At 38.2% G+C, this 12,891-nt stretch overlaps 1 protein-coding gene across 1 annotated transcript in view; it reads right to left on the reverse strand.

Annotated features, from left to right (window-relative positions):
- LOC118320938 (CUB and sushi domain-containing protein 1-like) overlaps positions 1-12,891 on the reverse strand; it is a 263,711-nt gene that overhangs the window by 137,171 nt on the left and 113,649 nt on the right. The window contains exons 9-10 of the mRNA XM_035652065.1: positions 12,576-12,700; positions 8,380-8,501 (exon numbers count right to left, since the gene is read on the reverse strand). Coding sequence (XP_035507958.1) covers positions 8,380-8,501; positions 12,576-12,700 — 247 coding nt within the window. The remainder of the gene's footprint in view (positions 1-8,379; positions 8,502-12,575; positions 12,701-12,891) is intronic.

Here is a 12,891-nt window from a genome sequence, read left to right on the forward strand (position 1 = left end):
TGACAGGATGCAAAAAGGCACATTACAAATTGACATACTTGAATTAGTAGCTGGTAGTGATTGTGTATAGCAAGTGTGTGTGTGTGTGTGTGTGTGCAGGACAGGAATGCAATTCATTCACCAGACAGGCTCAAACTTCTGAGCATGATAGAATCAAATCAAAATGGAAAATTCAATATTTTGAAGCTAGATTGCACATTTTTACAAGTTGGCCACCCCAACTGACAAGAGAGGTAACATAATTTAAACACTATAGGAGTAAGAATTTATACAACGTGACACCAGAAAACTGCACACCACTGAAAAGAAAGGTAAAAATCATTTTGTCTGGCTTTCTCCTGTTAGAACACTTGTTTCACCAGTTGTCTGACTTCTTGCCCACATTCATAGTGTCACATTAATGACCTAACACCACAATTTCAGCAACATACAGGCTCTTAACAGGGATGAGGTCAGGGTTGACAAACTCTATTTTGCTGCAGGCCCAATGGGAATTAGGCTTAAGAGAGGTGTATTTTTACATAAATATTGTGCTCACTGGAGCTTTATTGCATTTCTACTACCCGGAGTCAAAAATAAACTGTCAAGAAAAAGTTGAGACTATGTACTGAGGTGACCCCTTGTCAAAAGTAGTACAGAGAGGGAACAGCTGTCCTGAAAGCAGAATGCAGGAGAATTCCCTCGCTGAGATTATGCGGCTATGTTGAGTCATTGGTGAGCTGCCACAATGGCAGTTTGGGGCCTTTTTTCCAATAGATTACTTTTAGACTTTCAGCCAAATACACAAGTATAGAATAACCCAAAACCCTGCTTGAGGACATGAGCCACAGCACACCCTTCGTGATTGGTAAGGTAATTTTCAAAAAGTAATCAATCACAGAAAACACAGTACTTGTAATCATTGATCAATGTTTGATCACATTCATCTTATTAACGTGTTTCTTTTTTTCCATTCTAGACCCAATTTCTTAGGAGCATTTTATTCTACAATCTAATCAGAACTTTAGAAGTTATTTTGCTGCTCATTGCAGCTCTAGAGAGCATTATAAATAATCTTTACAGTGCACTGCATCTTGCAGCTACAGTAAATTTTACGATGGATACACATCACACAGCTGGGCAATGACGGATAAACACAGCAGCAGGATGCATACCAAACCCACTGTTTGTTGATAATCATCCAAACAATTCATTTAGATCAGTAGTGAAGAGCCTCTACAAGCTATTGAGCAGCACAAAGAAGTGAATGCTGCAGCTGCAGATGAATGTACATAGAGGTCCAATGCCACAGCCCCGTTTAGTCCACTAAGTGAGAGTATGAGCTACTGTGGCAGTTGAGCTGTAGGGTGAAATCATGAATTGACAGACTGTTATTTCTTAAGTAATGATATATTTCAGAAGTTATGTCTGTTATACTAATTGTTATGTGGGTGGTTCCCATGGTCCATTGTCAGGCTCTCATTAAAATAAATCGAGGCGTGAATTTGCTGCTCTCACTGTATAAAAGCCTTAAGCATTCATTCATTGCTTTTCTTTACATGTTTATTGTTTTTCAAAGTCTTAAGAGACTGAGTATGTCCCAGTATACACTGACCAGAGGGTAGAGAGTGGCCTAGACATATGGCAGGGCTAACATAGATATCACATTAACAGTCTACATGCAGGTCAGCACGTCTTCGGACGGTGTAAGGAACCAAGATCACCAAGGGGAAATTTCGAACAGCACAGGGAGAAAATGAAAACAAATAGCTTACTGTCCCCAGGTCCGTCTTGCTCTAAGCCAATGTACTTCCCTTAGATCTAAACACCTTTCTATGAAACTGAAGAACGTGGTGAACATCTTCTGTGTCAGGCAAAAGTAGATTGAGAAAACAAAACAAAAGAGAGGCTAAGAAATGGAAAAAAAATGCATGTGTAGAGTGATTGGCACCCAGGGAAACCAGTGCAGCTAATCAAGATGTTAGCACATCCACTTGATCTTAGTTCATTGAGAAGAGGAAAAAGGTGGTGATAGAGAGACAGAGATAAAAGATAAAAACAAGAATGACTGAATTCCTTGAGATCTGGCCACAAGAGATTAATTTCCTCACAGGTGATGCGTGTAACAAGGTCATTATATCAGCACTATAATAAAATGGTTACACAATAGAGAGTGCAGCATTTGTGGTGATTACTGCATTTCGGCTTTATATGTCAGCTTAGATATTGTGTCTTAGTGTTGCTATATGCTCTGACAAGTGATTTTCAGCGTGGGACAAATAAAGTACCAGTCATTTTAAAAATAGACTGGCGAGGATGCTAGCCTGTTGGCTGTACCCTTAAAGTACCCAGATGTGCCATGTTTATGTGTTGCAGTCCTGCCCTGAGGTGACCTTTGCTTTAAGTGGTAAGAAAGCAAACGGATGCTGTCTGGTAAAATAACTCCCTTGTTGAGGTGTTACAGCACCTTTGAGTGCTGTTGACCTGTTGGCTGGACAGTTTAGGAAAATAAACTGCATACTATGTTTGAGCAACAGCTGTGTGACAGCTCCGTGGAAACTGCATTATAAACTGTTCAGTGATACAGCAGAAAACTACCTGACAACTACCTGTTAAGTTTCTTTTGACTTTTCTGGATTTTGGCAGATGCTTTATTCCAGAGTGGTTTACATTTCAGCTCTCAAATAAAATGTAATTGATGTATTACCACCATTAGAAAAGACCAGTGCACAAAACTAAAAATCGTGACCTTGGTACATTCATGCATCACCAGGGACTGTCTCCTTTGGTAGAGAGGTGCAAGGTTCAGGAATTATAGCCAGAGCTAATACAGTGAATTACGGTCAGTCAGACTGCCAAATTACAGTCAAAAGCCAGAATAGCAAAAAGCCTTGAATTGAGATAATGTGCTAATTAGGCAGCTATTGCTGAATGTCTTCCCATTATCCTGGACACTGATGGTTATTTACTCTGCACTTTACTGATTTTTTGCTCAGTCTATGTGATAAACTTACTCTAAGAGCTATGTTGAGCTATGAGCCTGTATGTTGTATGATTTGTAGTGATTCAGAAATTAGTATCTCACTATAGCAGCAATAAAGTCCGACCACCACAACATGACATACAGATTAAATATACAGTATGTGGCAGGCGAGCTTAAGTTTACTGTAACAAAACACAGAGCACTTCAAAGGACAAATTAAGGTGGTAATCCTACAACAATAAAAGTAGTAGCTTGGACCATCTGTTCTATCTGTAATGATAACGCTGTGCTTTGCAAAGAAAGAAAGCAGAAATAAATATAGTTGAAAATAGGTCAACAAGTGGGCAGACCTATTTTTAGCAACATTGCAGAATTATTCCTAAAAAAAATTCATCACGCATAGAGCCAATGGCCAGAGCTACAAAAAAACCTTTATTGTTACGTGAATAATTATGATAGTGTCTTCATCATGTAACAGCTTGAGCAATTGTGTAGTCATGTTGCAAAACAGTGCTCTGTAGTAGAATCAGACAGAACATTGACATATTGGCTAAGGCCTTTATTGGCCTCAATTTCTGTATCAAGTAAAATTTAACAATTTAATACATCTGATAGAATGTCACAGAATGTGTCCTGCCAACACTAAAGTGATGATGATGATGATAATCCATGCATGAAAATGACCCAACATCCAATACCATACCACACACACACACACACACACACACACACACACACACACACACAGAGACACTAATATGTATTCATCAGAAAAAGACAGCAATGATTAGAGGCCTAATGGGCATGTGTGACGATGCGTTTCAGGATGTATGTGTGTGAGCAGTCAGGCATAGTTCAAACTTGAACAAAATAATTATCTGCTTGATACTGATGAATAAAATGACTGACACACACACATACACACACAGCCGGTCCTTTTTTGCTGCTATGCAACCGAGTTTTTCCTCACTACAACCTGAATGTTGACAGTTTACCCTACAACATATTTTACCCAACCTCTGGCAGTTAGCAATTAAGTTGGCAGACAGAAAACACAAAGTCAACATTCATAAAATCACACATAACCAGATGCACACACTTACACAAATAATAGCACAGGCACACACACAAATAGAAGCACACTCACAGCATTTTGTCGACAGGCCGTCAGACCATTACAAACTATATTGATTGTGCTGCTTTTATTCAGAACTTAACAGAATGACAACAGACACACAACCAGCCAGAATTACTTATTGGCTATTGAGACTTGTGCGCGTAAAACTACACAAAGAAGGAACAAAAAGGCAAGCACAATTCCAAAAACATTCGTCTCTGTCTCAATTTTGTATAAAATGTTATTGATTTAAGAAGTCATCTGGAATAATGGTACGTCAGAGACTGTGCAAAGGAGAGAGGGAATAAAGCAGAAGAGGAGAGGAGACAAAGAGGGACAGAGCAGAGTCTGAGATGAAATCAGAGGAATGCAAAGCCAAATAAGAAAAGTCTACAGAAAGATCACTGTTATTCATCTTAATTCATGTTCATTTTCTCTCTTTAAGTATCTTTTTTCTCTCCCTAAATATCTCTGCACTTTGTCCACAAAAAGCACATACTGTATAACTTTTTTTCTGGGGAGCATACACTTGGGATTTTAAGTGGTGTGTTTAATCATCTGTCTCATTCCCTACATACACAAATTAAAGCATGATTAAAGATCAATGTTCAAGCAGGAGTACATATGTCTTCTACTCAAGGAAGATGTGCTTGGGAAGGTGGTTAACAACAAAACATTTTAGGGACCTGTAAGCAAGGTGTCTATACAAAAAGTTGATTGCTAATAAAAATAAAAATAAATCTAGCCATCCATGCTAGGGACACATTACAGCTCTACAATTTAGGCTCAGCTGAGGCCATTAAAATAAGAATACTAAGTAATTAAAATATTGTGGAATATCTCTATACCTATCCCCCACAATATTCAATGTTGTATTCTAATGTTCTAAGTACTTAGAAAATAGTCAGATTAACCTTATTGTTATTGTTTATTTAATTTAAGCATTTACCTTTTAAGACACCCAAATTAAATTTTGGATACAGATAGTTTTCAATCTGTTCACCTGAATGAGATTTTATATATATATATCACATACAGTAATATTGAGGTACAGGAATAAACCGCCCAAAGTAACTAGCTCAAGTCTAATTTGTGCTCCACATTGTAAAGACAGTCTATAGGATCAAGGCAAAGTTTGTTAAGAAACTTTTAGGCTAAAGCTCAACAAAATTGTGTAGCTATTTTCCTGACAATGGAAAACTCCCTGAACTGTGTGGCTGAGACACAAATTTCCTAAACAGTTACTGATGTGGCTCTTGGACAATCTGGTGTGTCAAAAATTTTAGTCATCTGTCTTATAGCCCAATCTGCTCAAAACCCACCTCTACAGGCAAGCCTTTTTATAGATATCCTTGTTTGTTTTTTCTCATCTTGTCGTGTCTTCTTTTAATTTATCCCTCCCTTTTGGTTTTATCCTTTCTTTTTTGTTTTACATGGCTACTTATTGTTTCTTTTCGTGTGTTGTTATGGTTTATTGTATTTGTGTTTGGAAAGCACTTTGGATCTCTGTGTCAAAAAGGTGCTATATAAATAAAGTTGTACTTACTTACTTACTTACTTATAGTTTGGTCTGATTTCCTACATAGTTGTTACACATCAAAAGTATTTATCTATGATATTGGTAGTATGAGCCGATATGTCGTATATTTTTTTTCCACTCATTTATCAATATTGGTATCAGCCTTTAAAGATCCTGTATCAGGCTGGCTCTACTTAATATATGTATGGTTTTATAGTCTTGAGACTGTGCTGGGTTATGAAACTGAATTTCACTGCATAACAGACAGGCCATATTGTGTGCATCTTCCTGCCATCTACTGTTTACTTTCGAGTCATAGTAAACTTGAGTAGCTGCCTTTCTGCGTTTGTTGAGGATGCAGCTAACTTGTTTGAATAACTTTATTTGATTTGTCACTGGACACAACAGAACAGGTATTCTTTACTCACATTAAGTTTGAGTTAAGTGTAAGTCATGGCCAGTAAATTGATATGTACTGTGTGAGCATAAAAGTTAAGGGGAAATTAGAAAAACAAAACAACTGTTCAACATATGAGTATATATTGTACAGTACACCATTGCCTCAGTATTGTGCATGGATTGGATTTTATTTTTTTCACATACATTTAGATTCTATTTTTTTCACATACATTTAGATTCTATTCTTTTCCCTTTCTATTCTACTCCAGTCTAGTCTAGTCTATAACTGTCTTCATGCTCTTGTTCGTCTCTGTCCTTGTCTCTCCCTCTGTGTATGTAGATAGTGACATTCTGCAAATGCCAGCAGCTGTAGTAGCTGATAATCTGTCATTATAGCACATTCTTAAAGTGCTCTCAAACCTCAAGCATTTTCAATTCACACACACACACACGCACACATGCACGCACAGGCAGTACAAAAAAACGATAAAAGACATTCCATCTGTCATAAGGTAAGGCTCTATGAATTTATTATACTCTATTGCATTGTATTCTATTTTAAAACCCAAGCAACACACATATACACGACAAAATAATGCATTCCCATCTGTCACCTGGCACCATGCAAAATCACTAATAATGCAGTACATTTGTCATTTAAAACTTTTACAAATGTAGCTGTGTCAATTAATTCCTTTTACCTGTGATTTCTTGTAAGACACTTCAAATAAGAACAAGTGACAACGGCTGCAAAGTGGATGTCACTTCAAAAGAAATTTCTTAATATGCAGACCACTCAGGACTGCCAGATGCTGATTTGAAAAAAATAATCTTTAAAGCGCAAACTTCTCTCAAAATACGAAGTTGTTAAGAGTCTCATAGCAAAGTGAATGAGATAAATCTACACAGACATACACAAGGTCTTGGTCATCTTACGTTGCCATTTCTCTCTATCAAGGTCAGAGGGACACAGAGGTTAGAACAAAAAGCCCATTTCTCCCCCTCAATTATATCTCACTATTTCTCCATCCTGCCCCCTTAGAGGCTCAGAGGTGAGTAGATTCCATTTCCACCCATCTTTAGAGAAAACTTCAATGTCACATGTCAAGTACCTGCTTGGACATTCAGTCATTTTTTCCTTTTCTTCCTGGCGCTAGCTTTTTAATCGTGAAGTAGATAGTTGAATATTCAGCCCTATTTTTCTCTTCTATACATTCCCTCTATCTTTTTCTCAGAAGTTTTCAATGAGCACAGTGCCATCTTTTGCTCTTCCCTCTCTCTACTCTCACCATCTTCAAACTTAACATTTTAGACAAATCAAAGTGAAAGGAGAAAAGAAGATGATAGAAGGAGAAAGTAGATGGCAAGAGAGCAGTGCTGAGCAGAGTAGATGACGGAGAGAGGTGAGGAGAGAGGAGTAAGAATAAAGAACAGAAATGTTGGAAAAAAATGAGAGGCAGGCAAAGGGTAAGGGGGAGAGAAAAGGAAAAGAGTGGAGAGCATTCTCTCTGCACAGCGTACAGGAGCTTGGAAAGGGAAGATGAAGTGAAGACAGGATATGTGAAGAGACATGAAGAGAAGATAATACCACTAAAGAAACTGTAGTTATAGTAACTTGAGATGTTGTACAGCAGGTATATGAATTATTCATGTTCATACAACAATGAGTCAACAAAGTTGCCATCACAAAATTGGGGAGGTGTGGTGCCCATGAGCTCAGCAATAGAAACAGAATTCAGTCATCAAGCAGGAAAACAAAAGGGAAGCCTAAACCAACAGCCCTACAACACTGGTCCTCATAAGAGAGTGTATGTTGTGTCATAGTTACTAGTCTTTTCTGGTCTCTCCTGTCACTCTCCACTGCATTTTTTAATCTGTATTTACCACAGCACGGCTCTGTATTGCAATGAATGCAGTTAGACACACTCACACCTGGGATTTCTGGCTAATGACAACTAAACACATAAATTACACATTCATACGTACATATGTAGGAAGGATTTTAATAGATGAGTAGATAATAAATAAAGATAGATAAAGTTTCCATCCTGTAGAAGCAAATTCATTTAATAATAGCCTCATCACTTTGTTGACATCTTAGCTATTTTAAATGACAACCGTTATAAGCTTTTGAAGGCTGTGTTTTAGACATTAAGTTGGAAATATTGCACATTATTGACCAATTAAAAGTGGACAACGCAGACTGGTCAATAATTGACATAAAAAAGCAAATGAAGTACTCAACTTAAATTTGGAACAAAATCGGTCGAACGATGTAGACTTACACAAAAATTCAGTTGCTTTAAAACTACATGAGACAATACAATATGACGTAACGCCTGGTGAAACAAAGGGGGAATAAAATAATGAAAACAAGCTCACCTTCCCAGAGTCCATTGCAGTGATGACCCACACACAGTGTGCGTTGTTCTCATATTGAACAGGGTAGTTAGGAGAAGTTATGATCCCTCTGGGCCCCCTTAGGTTGCTGCCACAGGTACGAGCTACAGAAGAAAACAGCAAAAGAAAGAGACAGAGTTTTTAAAAAAGATTTACGGGGTAATTAAAATTACGCTTGCAGATTGCAAATGGCTTCTTACCTTAAAAAGAAAGAAGAAGAAAAAAGACAGAGAAAGGGTATGGTGGCAACAGAGGAAATTGCAAATGACTGTAGACCATAGGGTTTACTGTAACCAATACTGAGAACTGTAACTTCCCATTATCTATTTACTAAAAGAGGGGTTAGAATTGCAATATTGTGATAATATAAAATTTAAAAAACAACATGCTCACAGAGGACAGGGGAGAATAATGTATTATTCTAGGAAAGTGGATCCAATTCATATCAAATCTAGTGTTAACAGAGTGCTGCCTTTCAGGAACCTATTGCATTGGATATAAACATCAAAATGCATACCTTGGTATGAGGACAAAACCTGGATCCCTGTGCAATTAAAAAAAAACTTCTGGCTGTGGTATGAAAACTTTTTCTTTCATATCATTTCTTAGATCTAGATTTATGTGTGTGTTGGAGAAGGCCAAAGGCTTTCAAACCAAAATATTTTCTGCCTACATAATGAGGTGAATGTTATCAGCAACCATCTTAGGGGGGTTAATTTAAACCAAATATTGCATGGTCATATTTGGACCAACAAGCACTGTTTCCTCATGATGTTCGAATTGTGGAAGGTCACGAAAATAAAAATAGGGCTATATTCTATGTTCTCAATGTCACTCAATGTTATAAAAAATCAAAGTTACAAGCAAGATAACCCAGTGTGGTAATACGTGTATAGCTACATAATACATATAGCGTGTTAGCATTAATCTCATAGTACCAATTAAGGCTTATGGGAGTTCAATCATTAGTTTTAGAGGCATCCTTATATTTACTAATGTGTTGGACAAGTGTAATGTTTGATCGGCAACCCATCCAATAGCTGTAGGATATTTCACTATGTACCAAAAGACTGGACAGCTCACATGCTCCTAGCAAGGCTAAAAATGCAAAGAATATGACTTACGTAGCTTTAGAAATAGGTATGTTTCAGGTATAGATGGAAAAATGTTGAAAAACATTTGCCCCCAAACTCTCCTCCCCTGCTGCTAAAACCATCTGTATCTTTGCTCTGAAGAGCCTGCAGATCCCTGTTATCAACAGCATTTTTCATAATCCTAGTACTCTATTCTATCCATATTGATTTTGTCCTGTGCAATATTCAAGGTGATATTTCTTGTCTTCAGTACCTCCTAACGTCACCCATGTGTTATTGCCTTAAAGGGATATTTGGCAAAAAAAAGTGAAGTGTCAAAAGTCCCCTTAAAAACCCTTTCTCTTGAGCACAGTAATATTAAAGGGCTTACTTGACATTTTCAGTCAGTTTTAGTCAACAAGCACTATCACGCTGCGGAGGAAGTTTTATCTGATCATATATTTGCCCTTTATCTGTCATAATGAGTTAGCTGGAGGCGATGGCTGCCATTAGAGGGAGGGAAGGCCAATGATATTTGAGACAAGAAGGGGTATAAGAAGAACAGAAGAAAAACACAGAACTAGCAATTCAAATAGGGTCCTAGCATCGAAAGTCGGTGCTCAGGCCCTAATAATGGTGGGCGAGGGGAGTTAGAGAGTGACTGGGTGGAAATAATAGAGTTAAGAAAATACAGTCAGGTGGAGAGACATGAGGGAGAGAGGTTAGAAAGAGATGGAAAGAGAGAGTAGAAAGGGTGAAAGATAATAATGTGAGAAAGGAAGAGAAAAGAAAGTATAGGAGGAAGGGCAAGAGGCAAGAAAGAGACAGAGCAATAGAAAATACCACGAGAGAGAAGGACCTCAGATGACTGATCTGCCTGTTAATTAGAAAAGAGAGCTGAAACACACCGTGATACACACACACACACATGCACACACACACAAACACACATGGACACACAGAAACACATTCATGGCGATTCATCCCAGAGACCAGCTTCTAATTAACATTAAAGTCTCAGTAGAGAATGAGAGAGGCTCATGGGTTTGAATCCCAGGAGAGCGATCATACCAGATAACACAATACAACAGAGCTACAGTATAGGAATTGTTAGCCTCTGCCTGCCTACATGGTTGCGTGTGATAGCTTTTATTTTATTTTCTATCTTTCTCTTCCTTGCTCCCTCCCAATTACAAATATTTATGTGGAAAATATCACAAGACATAAATCACTGTCAAACACATTACCTTGAATGTGCAGTTTCCAGTTGTTGCTTGTGTCATACCAAAAATTCACCTCCTGAATTCTGATATTCCCTTAAAATGTACCCTTCTGTAATTTCAAGGTAAGAAAAACAAGTTGGCCCGCGGTTTGAATATCATACATTTTCTGCATCTGCTTCTTTTTTCACTTCATTGAAGGAATACGAAATGCAATGCATACATCTAGTGTCTGTTTTGCTGCAGTCTTCAAATGTGCATCAATTTAATCATATTCTTTTCCAGTTTAGCTTGAATGCACTACAAGGAGTTTTTAACTAGTTATGAAACAGTCTCAGTTTACTGGTTATACTGGTGCCTCTATGATGTTTATATGACATACATAAACAAACTGGCTATATAGTTATTCTTAATGCCTGCAACCAGGTTGGATTCAGTCGGATTCTCCTTGAAATAAGATAAAAAACAAGTTACTGGAAACCTGCTTTCAGACACAGGGACCACCAGAATCTACACAAAATGAAACTTATGTGTAGCTGCATATGAGGCATAATTCAAAACTTCTACGACATCATTTAAAATAAAGTTGGGTTTACAGAATGCCTTTCCATACCACATTGTTGAAAATGAAAGATCTACAGGTGAGTCCAGCTATGCTGAAGTGCTTAAAGCCATTTGTATCGTGTGAAGCATCATTTGAAGAAATTTAGCAAATAGTGGAAATAACATCCACATGTCTCCCACTATCTCACTCTTTCTCCATATTTACTGTCTCTTGTTGACAAGAGTAGCTAGTATCATGAAGTCAGGCAGGTTCCTGCAGTCACAGACAGACATACAGACACAAAACAGGCCCACACACACAACCACACATACACTATAATACAATGTGACAGGGACCCTATAGTGTGTGTCTGAGCACAGGGACTGCCTGTCTGTCAAACACACACACAGCTCAAGGCAAGTACTGCTGCATGCGGCTATGAGGTATGTGACATTGTCCTTTAGAAACTTGCTGTCAATGTAAGTGTGTTTAGTGTGCATGCACAGTTGGGTGTGTGTGTTAGCTGTCTGCCTTCTCATTGTGGAGCAATAAACCCAACAGGGTATTGTCAGTAAACATGTGGGCAGTGAGAGCCCCTGCATCGTTGCACTGTCACTCACATAGTTATTTATTTAGTCACTCAGCAAGTCAGTCAGAGAGTGAATCGTGATTTTAAGACATCAGCAAGTAAAAAAATGTAAATCATATTTGTTGTTTCCATGATACTATACTTTTAAAGCCTCTGCATTAGCAGAATAACATAACCACCTACAGCTTCAAACATTTCAGTCAATACTTTTGATTAAGATGCGGCGTTATAAAACCGTGCCCGGTGGAATCTGCATGTAAGTCCACTGTTATCCAAGAACTATTAAAATGTATTAAAGAGTCATTGCATTTGGGTGACATAGTGCTGCTTTGGGATCTCTGATTACAGGTAGGGTACAATTTTTTGAAGCATTGGACCTCCGGAGCAATAACAGTTGGAAAGGGCGGGTAATCAGGGTTGATGGTTTAACTCCTGGCTCCTCCTACAGTAACAGCACCCTGAAGTGTGCTTGAGTGTAACACTGAATCCCACATAAGCAGGTCAGCACCTGATGGCTTCACCACCATCAGTGTATGAATGTGTATGAAAATGTGCGTGAATGTGATGCATTATAACGCTTTTTGCCCCTGTCTCAGGATAAATGTACTATATAAATGCATATTCTCATATAGTAAATATCAGTAAGCATACACTGTATACAGGCATATACTGTATACAATTGGTGTAGCTCTGATGCATGCACACCTGACATGTCATAACAGGTTTTAGAAGGAATGACAGGTTAAACTTACTTCTGCAGATGGGTCGGTGGTCACTCCAGGCAGCCAGTGTGTCAGTTACTCGTTGACAGGTGATACTTTTTGATCCTTGTAGTACATAGCTGTCGTCACAACTGAACTGGACACTGGAGCCAACTCTAGTTAAGGAGACATAACAGTAAAAACACCTGTCAAATATACTAATAACAGTAATGTTGATTCTACATCTGACTGCTTCACAAAGTAACAGTCAGGTGATATTGTGATACTACTGCTCAGTGGCGTGCACAGACTTTTTGAAGGGCAGGGGCGGAAAGAAAAACCTGACTACTCAGGTTAGTCTGCTGTT

This window comes from Morone saxatilis, unplaced genomic scaffold, assembly GCF_004916995.1.
Source record: "Morone saxatilis isolate NCDOM2014 unplaced genomic scaffold, NCSU_SB_2.0 Contig11, whole genome shotgun sequence".
NCBI classification, from domain to species: Eukaryota; Metazoa; Chordata; class Actinopteri; family Moronidae; genus Morone; species Morone saxatilis.